Raw genomic sequence first — 19,568 nt, forward strand, 5'->3', positions numbered from 1 at the left:
GCTGCGATGTGGGAAACTTTCAGCAGGACAATGATTGCAAGCACAAGGCCAAAGCAACATTGAGTGGCTCAAGAACAAAAAGGTGAATGTCCTACAGTGGCCCAGTCAAAGTCCTGATCTCAATCCCATTGAGAATCTGTGGCACTATTTGAAAACTGCGGTCCACAAGCGTCGTCCAACCAACCTGAACAACCTGGAGCAAATCTGCCAAGAAGAATGGGCCAAAATCACTCCAACACTGTGTGCAAAGCTGGTACATACTTACCTCAAAAGACTTAAAGCTGTTATTGCAGCGAAAAGTGGCTCTACCAAATATTAATGTATGGGGGTTGAATACTTATGCAAGCAAGATATTTCAGTTTTTTATTTTTCTTAAAAATATTTCCCAACATAAAACCATTGTCACCTTACAATAATTGATTTTGAGTTTAAGTGTTTTAAAATAAAATATCGAACAGAACAAAATTTCAATGTACCATTTGTAATTCAGTAATATGAGAGAATTGGTCAGGGGTCTGAATACTTTTGCAAGCCACTGTATATAATTAAAGAATAAAAAAAATTAATTTATACAGATTTCATGTGGCAAAGTGGCTAGTGGAGGGGAACAGGTATAACGGTGATGCGATGCAGGAGTGACAGGCAGACAACAGTTTCCAGTGAAAAGGTGCTTTTATTTATAATCCAGGTCTGGTGACCGTTAAATAATAAATCCCCGGCTATACACAACAATGTGTAAAGCACGGGGATAGCAATAACAGGGCACAGTCCCGAACAAAAACGAACACACGGTCACCAGTCCTGGGTGAGTGCAGACGTGCTTGTGGTGGGTGAAGACACTGTATTTTGTGACGGTTCCGTGCAGTGGTGATCCGGATTGTGCTGACCCTGGTCGACAGCTCCGGATAGGTGAGTTAACTGTCTGGTGGTGCAAAACGCAGACAATTACAAACAAACACAACAAAACACAACACGTAATTCTCTGTAACAACGAGAGCTCCTCTCTCGCTCCTTCTCTCTCCGAACATTTACCCAAACGAAGGAGAAGACCAGCGTTACCCTGGCCCCTATATGTAATCCCGCATGATATCGAGATAAACGGTTGCAGCTGCCTTATTACTTGCAGCTGCCTCTCGTTTACCTCTCAAATCAATACGGTCTTACAACAGAGTCGCGCTTCTTTCCAGGCTGACCCACTTCCCTGACCCGGAAACGAACTGTCAGGCCAGCCCTTCCAGATACTTCTCCTCCCGTTCTTTAGCGCCCTCACAGGTTGGGAGGAAGATTCATCACCAGAACTCATCTTTCCGTCACATATCCCACCGCTCAGAGTGGAGCCGAAGGAACACTCGGCTAAATCTACCTTCCCCATTACTCCCCCCTCCCGGGAAAAATAATCCGCATTTTGGTGGTCTTTCCCCGCACGGTGTACCATGTGGTACATGAAGGGCTGCAATGCCAGATACCACCGAGTTATCCGGGCATTGCTGTCCTTCATTGTGCTTAACCACTTGAGTGGGGCGTGGTCTGTGACCAGATCGAATGAGTGTCCCAGCAGGTAGTATCGTAAAGAGTGAGTAGCCCATTTAATGGCCAAACACTCTTTTTCGACTACGGAGTAGTTGCGTTCCCGAGGTAACATTTTTTTACTGAGGTATAATATCGGGTGCTCTACTCCAGCTACTTTTTGGGACAAGACTGCACCCAAACCTACATTCGATGCGTCGGTGTGGAGGATGAATCTCTTGGTGAAATCTGGAGTAATAAGAGTGGGGGCCTGGCAAAGTGTACGCTTAATAGTATCAAACGCTCCCTGACACTCAGCTGACCATTTAATTAAATTTGGAGCACTCTTTTTGGTGAGGTCGACTAACGGGTTAACCACTGTGGCGTACTCGGGGATGAAGCGGCGGTAATAACCGGCTAAGCCCAGTAGTGACCTCACCTGAGTCTTGGTTTTGGGGATCGCTGCATCAACCAAAGCCTGGATTTTGGTGACTACAGGTCTCACCCTTCCATTCCCCATTAAAAATCCCAAATATTGAGTCTCTGTTTTGGCAAACGCACATTTCCTCAAGTTAGCTGTCAGCCGGGCTGCCCTTAGAGACTGAAGAACGGCTGCAACCCTAGCCAAATGCTCTCGCCAGGTGGAGCTGTAAATCACCACGTCATCAATATACGCTGCTGCATATTCATGATGTGGGCGTAAAACCTGGTCCATCAGTCTCTGAAAGGCAGCGGGCGCACCATGTAGCCCAAACGGCATGGTTTTAAAGTGGAACAGCCCTTCTGGTGTTGAAAATGCGGTTTTCTCTCTGGAGCTGCGGGTTAAAGGGATTTGCCAATATCCCTTCGTCAGGTCCAGAGTGGAAATAAACCTCGCTTTTCCCAGTCTGTCTAAAAGTTCGTCGACCCGAGGCATGGGATATGCATCGAACTTAGCAATAGCGTTCACCTTTCTGAAATCCACACAGAAGCGGTTGGTGCCGTCTTTCTTAGCCACTATGACGATCGGACTGCACCACTCGCTCCTGGAAGGCTCAATCACCCCAAGCTCGAGCATATCCCATACCTCTTTGCGAACGCCACTTCGTCGACTTTCTGGGATCCGGTACGGTCTCTCTCGCACTGTGACACCTGGTGGAGAGATAATGTCATATTCAACTAAGTTTGTCCTGCCGGGCACGTCAGAAAAAACATCGCTGAACTCCTCAATAAGCTTACGCAGCTCTCTTTGCTGATCCGGAACCAATTGTTCCCCCATAGAAATCGCTCTTGTGCTCGGGGTCTCTGAACAGGGACCTAAATCATCCTCCATATTGCCTGGGGCTATAAATAAGACCTCCCTTGCCTGCCAGGGCTTTAATAAATTGACATGATAAATTTCACGTTCATTTCGGCGATCGGGCTGTCTAATTTCATAATTTACTTTCCCTATAGCCCGAATCACCTCATACGGCCCCTGCCATTTAGCACACAGTTTCGATTCAGATGAGGGAAGTAGCAGCATTACCTTGTCCCCTGGTCGAAAGGTTCGAATCCGTGCATTTTTGTTGTAATGCTGCTGTTGTCGGTGCTGAGCCGATCTGAGGTTGTCTTGGGCCAAACGACCGACCAAATCCAGCCGATCTCGTAGTAGGAGCACATACATTTTTGGACGAGCCTTTGTGCTCCTCCCACCCCTCCCTCAGCAGGTCGAGAATGCCGCGAGGCTGCCGGCCGTACAGGAGCTCAAAGGGGGAGAACCCCGTTGAACTCTGCGGCACTTCTCTCACCGCAAAAAGGAGGTAGGGAAGAAGCGATGCCCAATGTTTCTGCTCCTGTGTTACAAATCGCCTCAGCATCGACTTTAAGGTCTGATTAAAACGTTCAACCAAACCGTCCGATTGTGGATGATAAACGGACGTCCTGATGGGACGTATTTTTAATATTTTGTACACCTGCTGTAACGTATTGGACAAAAAATTGGTTCCGTGATCAGTCAAAATCTCCTTGGGGATCCCTACTCTAGCCATAATCTGCGCTAACTCGGTGGCTATTGCAGCTGCACTAGTGGACCTCAATGGAACTGCCTCTGGGTATCGCGTTGCATAATCCACCACTACTAATATATGCGTATACCCAGAGTCAGAAGGTAGCAACGGGCCCATTATGTCCATTGCAATGCGCTCGAACGGAGTGGAAATAATCGGCAGTGGGACCAAAGGAGCGGGGCGCACTCGACCTGGCGCTACTCGCTGGCAGTCTGGGCATGTGGCTACATATTTCGACACATCAGTATGAAGACCGAGCCAATAGAATCGAGCCAATATTCGCTCCCTCGTCTTCTCGGCTCCGAGGTGCCCCGCAAAAGGGATATCATGCGCCAGCCTCATGACCTCGGTCCGACAAGACGGGGGAACCAATAATTGTGTTACAGGCTGTCCTGTGCCCGCGGCTAGGTTTACCCTATATAGTAATTGCCCCTTTATACTGAAATGTGGATATACTAGCGGCCCAGCGCCATCAACATCCTTACCTTCAATGGACCGGACCTGCCCCCAAGCGTGCACCAGTGACGGGTCGTTCTTTTGGCCCCACACTAGGTCCGCGCTTGAGTACCACGGGTCCGGTATATTGAGAGGGGCTGGAATAACCTCTGCCCTAGTCGGCCCAGTAACCTCGCTCTCTCGGTCGCACTGCGTTCCCACTCCCTTCGACTGGCGTTTGTTACCATTACAGCACTCTCCCACCAGACCCCAGCCTTGTCTCAAAGACGCTCCCTCCCATTTCGCGGTCCGTCTCTCCTTATTTGTTTTTCTAGGACGGAACAGAGGGGAAAACATTTCAGGATGAAAAGGAAACACATCACCAATCCGTTCCTTTTTCCCTTTTTCTGCCACGTTTACGTGTGTGGCTGAGACTGCCATTATTTGCACCAATTCTTTGAATTTTGGCCAGTCTCGGCCCAGAATAACTGGGTGCGGCAACCTTTCCGCCACCCCGACTACAAGGTGACGTTTTATCGGTCCTACCGATAAATATACTTTTAGGGTGGGGTATGCCGCCGTGTCTCCATGGATACAGGAGATGGCCACCTGACCTTGTGGCCGCCACGACATACCGCCCAAGAGAGCTGTCCTGATCAAGGTTTGCTCACACCCTGTGTCCACTAACGCGTGGGTTTTCACATTCCCTAAAACCACGTCAATCAGACAGGGCCCCTCCCAACCGTTTTCCCCCTGCTTACCCGTTCCAGGTGTCCAGTTGCATGCAGCCACGTCACACTCCATAGCAGCGGGGCATGACCTGGCCCTATGTCCTGGCTGGTTACACCTAAAACAGAGTGGAGGGACAGAGGGGGCATAGGTTAAATATCTGTCCCGCTGCTGGTAGGGCAACGGGGCAGGGGCAACACCTCTACCCCAGCTGGGGGCCATCCTCGGTCTCCATGGGGGGGAGGCAAGGGGGCCCAACGGGGTCGGCGGTCTGGGAGGTCTGGGTGCCGGGACCGAGGGTGATGGTGGTGGTGTTGGAGGAGAGGGAGGGAGAGGTTGGTTCCTGAGCAGGGCAGGGGCTGACAGGATCCCGACCCGGGCTGACGTCAAAGAGTCCTCAAAATCTTCGGCCAATTTGACCGCCTCCTCCAGGGTGTCAGGGTTGTGGCGCCGTACCCACGCCTGAGTTTCGGCGCCGACCACATGGCAGAATTGTTCCACCACAATGGCTTCCCCCATTTGTTGAGCGGTCTTCTTCTCTGGGGTCAGCCAATGGACCATGTGGTCGCACAACCGCTGTGCCACCACCCTGGGGCGTGTCTCCGGGGCTCTCCGGTACTCGCGGAACCGCGTCCGGTGGGTCTCCGCGGTGATGTTGAGACGACGGAGGATAGCCTGCTTGACTAGGTCATAGTCAGTGGCGTACTGGTCGCTCAGGGCTTGGTAAGCTGCCTGCGCTTCCCCGATCAGGCAAGGTCCTAGCTGGCTTGCCCAGAACTCCCGAGGCCATCCCGCCGCGGTTGCCAGCCGCTCGAACGCCACCAAAAATGCCTCCGGATCATCCTCCGCCGTCATTTTCATGGCCCGTGCCTTCGGGGCCGACATCAATGATGTTCCGGTAGGGGTCGCTCCTGCAGCAACGATCAGCCCTACCCGTTCAATGAGCGCCGTATAGCGCTCCTCCCTCCGTCTCTCCTCTGCATCCCGTCTGGTCTCCAGTGCCTGCAGCAACTCCGCCAGCGCGTTGCGGTCCATAATCCCGTGTTCTGACACCACGTGTGGCAAAGTGGCTAGTGGAGGGGAACAGGTATAACGGTGATGCGATGCAGGAGTGACAGGCAGACAACAGTTTCCAGTGAAAAGGTGCTTTTATTTATAATCCAGGTCTGGTGACCGTTAAATAATAAATCCCCGGCTATACACAACAATGTGTAAAGCACGGGGATAGCAATAAACAGGGCACAGTCCCGAACAAAAACGAACACACGGTCACCAGTCCTGGGTGAGTGCAGACGTGCTTGTGGTGGGTGAAGACACTGTATTTCGTGACGGTTCCGTGCAGTGGTGATCCGGATTGTGCTGACCCTGGTCGACAGCTCCGGATAGGTGAGTTAACTGTCTGGTGGTGCAAAACGCAGACAATTACAAACAAACACAACAAAACACAACACGTAATTCTCTGTAACAACGAGAGCTCCTCTCTCGCTCCTTCTCTCTCCGAACATTTACCCAAACGAAGGAAAAGACCAGCGTTACCCTGGCCCCTATATGTAATCCCGCATGATATCTAGGTAAACGGTTGCAGCTGCCTTATTACTTGCAGCTGCCTCTCGTTTACCTTTCAAATCAATACGGTCTTACAACAGAGTCGCGCTTCCATCCAGGCTGACCCACTTCCCTGACCCGGAAACGAACTGTCAGGCCAGCCCTTCCAGATACTTCTCCTCCCGTTCTTTAGCGCCCTCACAGGTTGGGAGGAAGATTCATCACCAGAACTCATCTTTCCGTCACAGTCTACTATATAAAAGGCATCTGCTAATTAAACAAATACAAATAATACATACATACAATGTAAGTGTATGTATATAAATTGTAAAATACATTCGATTCGGGAATGTTAATGATGTGTGAAGAAAGGATTTCTCTCTGTACTTGTCTGTGTGAAGCTTGACAGTCAACTGTGACAAGGAGACGACAAGGAGTTATGAGAAGGAGACAACACTGGGGGGAGCAGCGGGCCTCGTGCCTCACAATGCACCCAACGCACACACCCTGGAGTTATTTCTTACATATACACACTCAGCACACAAAATCCGCACCTTCACCAACATTAATTCTCAGCATTGCTCCACTAACACCCATCATTACTATATATACACCTGTGTCTGGAGCCTTAATTAATCATTTAAACATTTATTCAATTGCCAGCTCCAGCCACATTCCCACGTATGTTAACTTCTTCCCTGCCACCCAATGCTCCCCACACACTCGTGCACTGGCAGGGCTTTCACCCTGCCCTGCCAACCCCCAACAGCACAAACACAATACATTTAAATAATAACAGCAACTATAATAATATCAAAATAAACATAGGGGCGGGCGTACCCTGTCCCATATAGACTTTTTGTATTACTATTAGGATGACAAATGACTAGAAGTTATTAATCATACAAATTAGCTTTTAACCAACTCAAGTTTATGTTATCTGATTAATCACAACAGCCAGAGTCACATATAATAATAATAACTTTCATAAAACTTAAGTTGTTTAATTCCATTGACTATGTAGGTCTCTACAGTTTGAAACGAAACCTGATATCTCAGACATGTAGTTTCATTTTAAAACATGGCATCTGGAACTAAACTGTGCTTTCCTTATTGGAGATCTATAACACTCACAATCCTGTGGTCATTTGTGTCTCAGCAGTGTCTTTTGGGTGAAGCATCTTACTGGCTGCAAAACATGTCAGTCCATAAGGGAAACAGCTGGTTGGTTAATGAAAGGAAAGAAGGTGTTAAAAGAGTGCGGACAATTTTACTATCCAGGTAAAATAACCAAGAAAGTGTAACACCAGTGTAGTACCAGATTTCCTGTTTAAAAATAAAAAATACTTTTGCTACAATTTGTTATTTTTTTTTTTTGTTTTAAGAATTAAATTGAGACCACTGTAAGAATAAATGTTCACAACAGGTAAGATTTATGGAATTATTTTAATAGCTGCAATTACTTTTTGTCATTTAAAAGATGATTGAATTTACTGAACCTGCTGTCTTTGCCAATGTATTTCAATATCATTTGGAACAGAATAAATGTGGTTAATTAGACATTTGCTTACTTTGATTAATCAATTAAAATGAATTGTGAAGATTAAGAACCGTACATCTTGGGTTATTTAGGGGTTGATTCAATGAAAATATGGCCAACGTTATTTCCCAGTTTTTTACTGCTATGTAATCAACCTCAAAGTCATAGGAAGACACCACTGCAATTGAAAAACATTCCAACAATGTATTTAGAGGATGATTTAAGCAAGATGTGCTAGGGTTACATCCTAACAGTCTCTTGATTTAATCCTAAGAGTCTCCTAAATTATTCACTGAAGTCCAAACCATTTCAAACTCAAGCTCTGATTGTTTTATCCAGGAGTGTTCAATCCTGGTATAACAGGTACAATGAGATAATTAACCCCTTCCACCCCTAGCTTAATCACACCTACATTCAGGCCCAAAGATCTTCGAATTTACTTGAATCTATACATTAATAAAATGGGTCTGTAAAGTAGGCTTAAATAACAATCAATGAACCCAATAATTATCCTTAACATCCATGAAGGCAAATTCTTTAAAACAGTGTGCGCAGATTTGATTAAAACATTTTTCTACGCAGGCTATTCCACATACCGTGCATGCAGCTCACAGTGAGCACCTTTTACACGCAACTAAAGCCTGATTGAATCAGTTATTGAATGTTACATCCTGGGGAAACCGCTCTACTAATTTTGATGGCTGCAATGTTAATTATACCCTGGCAAGGGATATGTATGGTATTGATATACAGTTCCTTGTTCAATTGTACTGCTAGTGAGCAGCAGGAGGGTTCTGTGGAGATGTGGGTCGGCAGATTTGCCCTGTGCCCTGAATCCTGCTCCTCTTAATGCCAGCAAGGGGGATATTTTGCTTGTTGTAAGATTTAAATATGGTGTTGCCAGTGACAAGAGGTTCTGATTGGCAGACTGTTAGAACAAACTACATGTTCAGCTGATAGCACAGCAGAGGTATTAATTATTTCTTCAATCGCATGGAGGAACGTGATACATGCTTATTAGAAGGCTTCACCACTGTGACTCAGGTTTATAATTACAGCTCATCTAAATGGATCACATTGAAGCCCAGGCTATCATTACATGAGTCACATTTACAGCACTGTATGGAATGAGAAAATTAGCTCAGAGTCTTGTGTAGTGTCTTTATTTATTAATTTTGTTAATTATATTTCTCAGCGGGATTGACCGTAAATATAAAATGGATATAAAAGGTCTCTTTTTTGAGTGCGCCCTTGGCGACTCACAGATAGAAAGTTACTGACATCTGGAAGCTATAAAAGCAGCAAATAATCAAGCGTCTTCATTTTAACTCTACCCTCGTATAGCATTTTGCTAATAATTACATTTTCAATTATCAATTATAGGCTAAAAATGATCACGATAACCACATTAATTGCGACATAGTTAGTTGTTATCATATTTTACTCATTGGCTATTTAAAATAAAGTCATACTATTGATAATATTTTTCAGTACAATACATAATTGAGACACAAATAATTGCAGGTAATATATAGTTAGATGTAATTCAAGTTCTAATTCCTTTATACCCTAAATCCTCTATACTTGTTCCATTCCCACCAGGTGAGTGGATAGTTGGCTAACTACTTCTCACTTCGAGTTAAAATATAATTTTTTACACATACAAATGTGAAAAGCACTTGAAGTATATTCACTACATGTTTTTTAAACATCATCTAGTCAATACTAAAGTACATGCCACCTTCTGTATGATTTTTGTCTCCTGGGCAGCGTTCATTTTCCATATTTCAATCAATAATGTGTTTTTGTTGACCAATGTGAGAGAAGACATTGCTGAAAATATATAATTGGTTAAAAGTTGGGTTTCAAAATGTGAAGTGATCGATTATAACAGGCAAAAGGGTAGTTACATTTAAAAAAGAATGAAACACAAGTGTAATAGTTTCATACATGCTATGCAGGTGTATGTAAAAATGTGCGTGTAACAGATGTAGATGGACCAGCACTTCGATAGAACTCCAGATTATGATACTCTTATACTGTACCTAATGGTAAAGAAAGGTCCTTGCCATCACAATTGATGGTTTCTAGTTTATATACGTAAAATTGGAAGGACAGGAGCCTTCATATAACACCAGAGTCTGATGCTGTCAATAGCATGTATTAACAAATGCACTTGCCTATTGGTTAGATTTCATCACAATCAAATATATGGTTCAGTAGACGTAGTAGGCTTAATGCAAGATAATGTTAACACACATTTTCATTAAAACTGAGATAATAATATCAATACTATAAGGCAGCAACATAAAGATGACTGTCTCTCTTTTATTTATTTTTTAAATTTGGTTTCTATATTTTTTTCTATTTGGTTCTATAGCAACTGAAAGTGCTAGACTACATTTTACTGAGGTGGGTTTAAAAACAGGGGCAAACAAACATCTAAGCACTATCGGTTCAAAATATGGATTTTCTCAAAACAGAAGCTGCGTGTGTCCCGATTCCTTGTTGATACTGGTGAAGGGTTACTAAATCGACAATGTATTTAAACTGAATTGAACTCATTTCTCTTGGATCTTGGTGAGTACAGGTAAGACAGAAATGGGTCGATAACCATTCACATTACTGGTGGCATTGACATAAAGCCAGTTTATCATACTTTTTGGCTAAACGTATGTTTCTACATTGAGAATGTCGTTTAGAAAATGCTTTGTGTAGACACTGCTTTCTCATATTTTCTGCCTTGTGAGTACCTATAAAAAGTTATAATCCAGTAATAAGGAGGAAACAAGAACATTTTTTATTCTCCATAATGCAGCATTTTGTATCTCAAAACCGCCTTTCACCTGCTTTCAATGGCTGGGTTTACATTCAAGTGAAAATTGACTCAACAGTCATGACTGTGTGACGTTGTCACATGAAGCCGTACCAAACCACCACACACACACACACACACACACACACACACACACAATAAAGAGTGCAAAAGATGCTGCAAATGTACACCTGTCTTATAGCCTAATAGTAATGTTTGTATAAATGCATGTTGTTAAACACAACTTGCTAAATTTTAGCCTCATATTAATATTAGTATTAGTAGTAGTAGTAGTCGTATTTTCTTTCTATAATTCTTCTAAGATGTCCCAGAACAACAGAGCTCCACCTCTTCTTCCACTGCACAGAACTAGAATTAATTATTATTGTCATTTGGCATATTGTGCAATAAGTAATGGATATAGTTAACAAACAACATGAATGTACCATATTGCTTTAAATAAAGATTTTTGTTTTAATGTTTATAATATTACAGGATATCCATGTTTCATTATAATTTGTGTATGTGTGTTAAGCGGATTCTGCGCCTGGCACTTCTACTGCAGCTGCAGACCAACAGTCACTGGCTTCTCGGAGCAGAGGCAGGGTATAGGGACCGGCAGATGAGTACAGGAACATTGGGATGCTCAGCCTGGTACTCCACCAATAGAACTGCCAGTGCATGAAGCTGCTCAGGAACCTCGTATGTATTTTTACATACGCCCCTATTCTCAGTCTTATAGTCATATAGGCCTAAGGATCATACAATTTTTTTATTATTATTATATTGTGGGGTAACCCCCTGTGTTCCCACAATTTCCACATACATTTATATATTATATATAATCACCCCTTGTTAACTACCTGATACATCTTAGTGTTCCAAATGTATCATTTTAAATAAAACTTTTAGATGTTACGCATATCTATTTTTTAAGTAGTAAAACTTAAAAAAAAATAAAAGAACTTTTACTTAGTAAAAGTTTTATATGCTTTTGTGTGTGTGCGTGTGTATGTGTTTGTGTGTGTGCGCGCACGCACGCACATGCGTGTTGGAAAAGTAACAAGACACAAACAAGTACTGCGTGATAATTCGGAATGCATGACAACAAGTTAATTCTTTTCTCTTGTTAATTTTTTTAATCTTCATGCAACGCATGAAGCTCTCCTCACGATGTTCAGAGTCGTTCTTTTCCTAATTACTAGGCAGACATCAACATTTAAATATCCCCTCCCCTAAATTACTATGAATTGATTAATCTGCATTGGTACGGATGACTTTTTTTCCTAAATCAGAACAGCATAGCAGAACAGCAAAACATTGTGAGTCAAACTGTCAAGACTTGTCCATATAAACACCGTCAGTGTTAGGACCTGCAGCAGTACATGCATGAAACTGTAATTATTTAGATGCAACATCTTCCCCAACTTCTGTACCAATCTGAAAAGTGAAAAACAATCCATAGACCAATCCACAAACAGAGCAGTGAAACAATCTGTTTGCTCAGTCTATTTGTTATTTAATACCATCCTTTTCTACATAAATGCAATGTCTTTGATATTTACTGTCTTATCTACATATGCTGGGCCCTTAAGGGATTATCGCTAATTAGTGCAGTTCAAAATTCAAGTAAGTTGTACCTTCCATGACTTACTTTTCACTTCCTAGGCCACTTAACCTCACCAGTGCCTTTGAGACCAAGAATGTTACTGGTGGAAAAATGTGTCAGTTATTAGGCGAAGAACTGGTTGGTTAATGACTGTGTGAAAGTGGTTTGCAGTGCGCAGGTGTAGAGGTGATGCAGTACTCAGGAATAACAGACATGAGATAGTTCACGGTGAAAACAGCTCTTTATTGGCTGGGTTGTGTGAGAGCAGCTCTTAAATAATAATAATTGGCCTTACACAGCAATGTATGGCATAGTTAAATAAGACACTAAACAAGACACACACAAACACAACACTGACACAAGTCCAGAGTGAATGTGTTGAGTTTAAGAAATAAAAGAAGAAAGGAAAGAGAAGTTGCTGTCTTCTTTTTTTCGAGTCCAGATAAGTATAATTTATTGAAGATAAAATTTGTGAGTTGCAAAGTTACAACCAGATATCTTGAAGGTTACATGGTGACAACAGTTTGCAGGTTTCTTCTTTCCAAGCATGGATCAGAGCAATACAAAGAACATTTCAGTATTCTCAGTTTTAATGCAGTCTCTCAGTGACATCATGATTTTTCCTTAAACCAATCAGAAAAAGACACAAATCTCTTATCACTTGGTTAATTGCCCATTTGTCCTGACCCTAGCTTCAAAGCATCTGGTTCAATTCAGTTTCTCTTTGAAGTAGCTAGTTTCCTAAGAAAACCTGTTTTATTTCTAGTTTGTAAAGATGTTTAACAATATGTTGGTAACTCTAACACAAAAACAATGATCCACCCTAAATGGCAAATGCCTTTCATGTTAGAACTGGACATCAAAGGGGAGGCTAAAACTTATTTCAAAGTGCCTTGGAGGTCAGCCTTGTTTTAGCAAGGACAAAGTGACCAGTAAGATCTTTAACAACTTACTGTCTAAGTAGGAATTTAACCAGAATCTGACGTAATCTTTAACCCATGAAAGAAAAATGTATTTATATCTAAATAAAATGTTCCAACAGAGTTCTCTTAGTGAAAGTGGTGATTTACAGATTTATGCGTGTACAATGGTGAAGTGTAGTTTGGGTTTAATTGCTGGCTGTTTAGCTACAGCTCCCAGAGTTTATCCTTCTATAATGACAAATATAACAGTTACATAGACAGGCAAAGCAACACACAAAAACTCACGGTTTTTGTTTGTTACACAGTAATCCTTTACCGGTCCTTTCATAACCATAACAAAGGAACAGATTGCTTCGCCACATCCCTTCAGTCGCGCCCCCTTCAGTAGTGAGTGCAATCATGTCTCCTCCAATCCATGACTGACACATCCCCAACCGCATTAAGGCGATGACTTCTGGTATTGTGACTCCGCCCCCTTTCTGGATGGCCGACTTCCAACTGACCCTGGAATGAACTGCCAAACCATCCAGTCTGGGGCACACTGTTCCTGTTATACAGCGCCCTCAGGTCGGGAGGGAGATTGTTGACTAGGATTCATTCACTCTCTGTCACAGACAGGTAACAATGTATTAAAGTCCTGGGCACAGTTTCAGTCTCCAGGTAAAAAGGTTTAGGAAGTGCAAGACCATCTGAAAATAAGTCGTGCCAACAGAGCTTCAATAACCTGAATGAAAATATTGTAAATGTTTGCTAAGACGTGTTTCTTTTAAGAGACCCGTGAGCAGTGTTCTTCTGTTTGTCTAGTTGTCTAGTAAATTTGCACATTCATTTTGCAGTTTTCCCCTGCTTTTCCTATGGTTACAGTATGCATTTACCATAGTTTGCTATCGTTTTAGTTTTTATTTGTTCTGTGCTTAAAATGCTTACCTATTCTTTATTGCACTTTGCTATTCTTTTACTTTAGGAAACTTTTTATAGGGGAATTCCATCTTCTGTGTGCAGTTACTGCATTCACTGCAGCTTGATTCTCACCACAGTGACAAACCATTTCAGACACATTGGGATCTACTGGTCTTATTAAAGTATCCCTTTAAAACAACAGGTCTTTAAAAGATTTTTCAACCCTGAATAAACTGATAAAGTGGCTTCAGTGTAATTCAGGCATCAATTAAATTGACTGTAGTTAACAAAATAATAGAAACCATAGCTGCTGTGAACTTTCATTTCCTTTATAGGTCTCAAATATGTAGCTTTGAAAGAAACATTAAACAAGAATTTGTATTTTGGTTAAGTCAATATATTTTTATAGTTGGCTTACTGTTCTTTTTTTCTAATTGATTTATACAGGCCCTCTAATGTTCTATGCACCATTTGTTATCAAGGAAAACACCGACCCAGTAATATTTTCAAAGGTTACAGCGCTGTCTGGCTGCGGGGATGGCTGTCTGCTTAATTGCACTCATTTGGTTACCCAGCAGGCAGGCTTTCCTCATCTCAGGAAAGCGTGCCAGGCAAAAACAGCCTATCGTTGAGTTCCTCTGTGGGTGTAGTGTGTTGGATTTTGAAAACAGGTTGCTATCTTTGGGCTAACAGAACCTTGGATGTGACTGTTTGGAACATTTAACACTGAATTTACCTCTTATGATACATGTGTTTATCCATGTACATTCATACTGTTCAACAATGTCAACCAGCACAGTCATCTACTGGAATATTAATTTAACCGTTCCATTACCATGAAGGAATCCCTAACTGCCCCATATGTTTGTCTAAGTGGCAAATATGTTCTGCACAGCAGACTGTCAGAGTGGATTCTGAAGATTTTGATTACAATGCATTTCAAACCCAATTAAAAATCTGATAACAAATACAAGCAAGTTCTGTGTATACTAATTGTACAGTAAATGTAATAGGCAGCTGAGGGAATTAGATTCCATTGAAATGTGTTTGGATGCCATTGGGTATGTCGTCAACAAATCAGAGCTTTTTTGGGGCATATTTACAAAGCACTTACGTATCACTGTTAAGTTTGCACCATTTTTTTTTTTTTTTTTTGTAAAAACAGCTATGTAACAGAACTACAAAGAAACAACTATGGAGAATGTAGGAGCTCTGAAATTTAACCCTCGAGTTGTATCTTTTTTAGTTTAATTTTAAATGTTCATTTCTGTGAGACAACCTTAATCCTGACCATAAAATGCCTAGCATTCAGTTCTGGGCCTCTGTGTTGTGTGGTAGTTTTGTGATGTTAGTTTGGAATTGTGAAGCACCATACTGTATCTCATCATATACAATAGTCTTTATTTCATTATTATCTCAAGCAGATTTGCATGTAAATTAATCAGTTACAAAAGGTATTAACTTTGACCGCCTTTAAGCTTTCTCACCTCGGGGTAAGATTGGTTTACCCAGTCAGCGTCATGTGTATAAAAGCACCAATAGGCCTTGTGGCAGGCTGGCGAGTGGAAAGAGGCCCAGAGACAGACTGCAGTTCAAAAAAATAACTATTTTATTATAAATAAACACAAAAATGAAAGGGCACAAGGGCCAAAACAAAGCAATTTAAACACAAAGAAAGACAAAAAGCAAAACTTACAAAAATAACAGATTTCCAGGCTGGGCAATGACTACAGTCATCAGCTTTCCTTTCCAATACAAATAGTAGTACTGCTCTGCCAGCAGAGGTTTGCCATTCTTTACGGAGTTTGATTGTAAAACCTTATATAATGTATCAAGTCACACTTACATGGTGTCTTAAATCCAGAGAACTGCTTATTGAGAAACGCAGGTTATTGAGAATATCTGAGTGTGGAGATATACGGAGCCGTCTATACGTTCAGGAGTCTGTCCATCCAGTTGCACTTATCTTTTTACATAAGTATATTTAGTTTTTAAAGAATTCTTGTTGTTTTTGTCATTTCAGGTGTCCAAGGCTGCTGCTGATTTGATGGCATACTGTGACGCTCATATAAGGGAGGACCCGCTTATCTGCCCAGTGCCAGCCTCTGAAAACCCCTTCCGGGAGAAGAAATTCTTCTGCACCATCCTGTGAGACCCGTGTCGATACCACCACTGCACAGTGGGATCAGTCCTGATTACAACAACCATGATGAAGTTGATGATGAGCAGCAAAAAGCTTCAAATTCTGCTTCCTTATAACAGCAGTTGCAGTTTGGTAGCTGCAGGGGGCGCTGAAGTCCAATAACTGGTGTCATTTGATTGTCTGTGTTTCGTTTAGGTTTGTTATGCTTATTATTAGAGAACAGTATTGCTCATTGCCTAAAAAAATAATAATAATTGAAAAACTTTTTAAGCGATTAGCTTTTAGGGCTTCAGGAAGAAGAAAAGTGTTGCCATGGGACAGTTGTCAGTATTCTTTTTATTTTATTGATGTTGCTACATAAATGATCTTGGTTAAATGGGATATAATTATTCATCTCATTAGTATTAGCATTTCTCATTAGAGAAAGTACTCTTTCTCTTCTAATTTGTCAAACATTTTAATATTAAAACCAACTGCATAAGGAAACCAGATTGCAAGCAATAGATTTCTAAAATGTATTTATTTTTCTTAATCTGCCAACATAGGATATGACTAATCTTTGCAAAATTGAGTGTAACCCTACGTGGGCTAGTCTGAAGAACATACAGTTAGGACAGAAGTATTAATGCCACGTTTCCATCTAAAAATCTCATCTTGTTCCAGTATCAAACAGAGAATTCTACTGGTACCATCTACATTGTACGGTCCAATCTGCAACTGAAGCATCCATGTGTATATTTTTTTGTATACAGTAATTCCCTTTAGAGTTTAAAAATATTTCACCTACCTCCAAGATTTTCTTGTTTTGTTGTTTATACCCATGTTCATTTTGGTTAGTCCCAGTTCAGATTGTTTTTTTCTTGGTTTAAACGCAAACACTTTAAACGCAAAACGAGTTTCAGTTGGAAACAAGGTATTAGCACTTCTATCACTCCATGGCCCGTTTCAATAGAAATCTAACAGTGTTTATAACCATCAGGTAGTTGGCATAATTATTGTGGTAACAAGATGCATTAAAATAAAATAATATCTTTTCAACAATACAGTTGAAATCTCTAAAGTTACAGTACAGAGTAATGTAACTGATATCTGGTCCCATTGAAACACGCATTCATTTATTTATGAATATAATAATGTGGACTTTGCAGGCTAAAATGGTTTGTAACTGGCAGTGTTGTGCTTCTAAAGCAAGCACAGCTTGGCACTCCTGCAATGTGTTCAGTCTTAGTTGTTTCCCAGTTACTTTAAGGGTGTGGGGCCATTATCCAGATCAACTAACCATCAACTACCCCCTCCTCCATTTTGCCTGGTTACTTGACGTTGCACTGTAATACTGACTGCCACTTTCACTATAGTTTGGTTACTAGTTATGTACTCTTTATCTTAAGAGTCCTTAATTCCATACCCTTGGCCCATATTCAGTTTGCTAGTTGCTAGGCCTCAACATGTTTTATTTTGCTCTATTTTAGTAGAGCCATGTGGGCAAGGAGGTTTGCAGGTACAGTGCACTGCTCCTTCTGCTCTGTTCTGGAGGAAGACTTGCTGCTTTCAGAGCTTAATCAGTCCAACATTACTTTCAAACTTGATGGTAAATTTGTACTCAACCTAAGGATCTAAAAAATAATATGTGAAATGTAAATTGCTTAAATCAACAACTGGAGTTAGACACGGTGCTTGACCCTTGCTCTTTACAGAACACACACTTTCACTTTCATTTTTTCATGCCATTTTTATTCTAATTTCCAGTCAGACTACACTCGCAATGGCTTTGCGGTCATTCATGGAACCCCATGGTAGCTGTCAATCCTTAATGTTGGTTCTCAACATTGTATTGCTGTACCATTTAATGAAGCCACAATAAATATATCTGTCTACCTTTGTGTTCTAGTTTTCGCAACCCCCCCATGTTTACATCACTACCCTTACAGTAGAACGTTTGCCCAGAATAAAAAGGTTGGGTCTCAAATGCCTCATCCAATAGCCATACACCCAATTAACCAGCACAGTTCCACTCTCCCAATTACCAGTTAGCACCTCGCCCATCTCTGCCCTATAGTTAGCCTCCTACGCCGAATCAATTGAGTCAAGACTAATATTCCTGCCTCTGTTAAGCTTTCAGTCGCTTCAGTCATATAGTTCAAGGTTAAAATTGATGGTAATGTGATGCTCAGGGTATTAGTGTCCCATTTGTCTGGCTACAGTTGCAAGTTGTCCTGTGCACGCCGCTCATTGACTATTGGAATGCAGTAGACTGCGTGGGTAGAACTTATTTAACTTGAAATGGTGCAGCAGCACACTTGCAAACAGAACTGCCACTTTCCCCTACAAAGCTAAAGGCAATGTTATATCCAGGCTGGCTGAGCACACTCATGCTTATGGGAAGAGTCAGATTCTAAAAAGCTAAAATGAAACACACAGGAGTGAAATACACAAGTTTATCATAAAATAAGATTGTGGCTATACTGTAACTGGTTTGGCAGGCTTATTCTATCCCAGCTTTACTCTTGATATATTGTCCCCTCTGTATATATTGTCCCCTCTTGATGTATTGTCCCCTCTGTAAGTCCATGTCATTTCCCTATGGCTTGCCTTTAAACCCCAGGGTGAAACTCCTTCCTCACATGCTAGGCACACGCATGCATGCCCTTTCGCTCAGCTTCTGTTCATTTAGGAAGAGATAGTAGATCTTATAAAATGCATGATGTTAGTTTTATCAAGTGCTGTGAAACAGATGTATCTTGTATATTAGGTCACAGTCTTGACTCCTTGAAAAAAAAAAAAGCACAATTTTAAATTGTATTGTTTGGTTTTTAGTTTTTTTTAAATGACACATTTTTACAAAGTAGAAGTGAAATATATGTTTACAATATGTTGCAGAGCTATTTTTAGATAGAGGAGGAACGACGTGTGGTGCTCCAGCTTTGACAACAAATTAAAAGTTGTATCTTGTTTTGTAAAGTGTACTGCACAGAAATGTGTGTTGCGCAAAAAGAATATCATTCAGCATGTAGTTCTATTGTGCCACGTGTTAAAACCCCAGTAAGTTAATAAACAACTACACCATTTTTAAAGAGGTAGTGGGGTCTTTTTTAATGGTCTTAACAGTAGTGGATAGAAACACAGAAACCCTTTAACTCTATATTGCTCCACGTCAGGTTTTCCCTAAGAGGTGATTCATAGTCACACTTACTAACCTCACTACATGTTGGACAATCAGGTTCTCAAAAAATCAGGTTTATATATTTTAGGGCAGAAATATCATGATTTGCCACAGATTTGATGATTAAAATAGACCCTAGTCTGAATGCCTTGAAAATCCCAACACACCCATTTGCTCCTGGTACATTTTTATATGCACTGTTCTTTTCAAATGTCTATCCTGGCATGACCTCTTGT

The 19,568-nt window shown here is 41.6% G+C and overlaps 1 protein-coding gene across 3 annotated transcripts in view; it reads left to right on the plus strand.

Annotated features, from left to right (window-relative positions):
• LOC121317202 (guanine nucleotide-binding protein G(I)/G(S)/G(O) subunit gamma-4) overlaps positions 1-19,237 on the plus strand; it is a 59,690-nt gene extending 40,453 nt beyond the window's left edge. For all 3 annotated transcript variants that reach the window (XM_041252881.1, XM_041252880.1, XM_041252879.1), the window contains one exon: positions 16,053-19,237. In XM_041252881.1, coding sequence (XP_041108815.1) covers positions 16,053-16,181 — 129 coding nt within the window. In that variant the 3' untranslated portion in view covers positions 16,182-19,237. The remainder of the gene's footprint in view (positions 1-16,052) is intronic.
• Positions 19,238-19,568: the final 331 nt, after the last annotated feature.

This window comes from Polyodon spathula, chromosome 6 (genome assembly GCF_017654505.1).
Source record: "Polyodon spathula isolate WHYD16114869_AA chromosome 6, ASM1765450v1, whole genome shotgun sequence".
NCBI lineage: Eukaryota > Metazoa > Chordata > Actinopteri > Acipenseriformes > Polyodontidae > Polyodon > Polyodon spathula.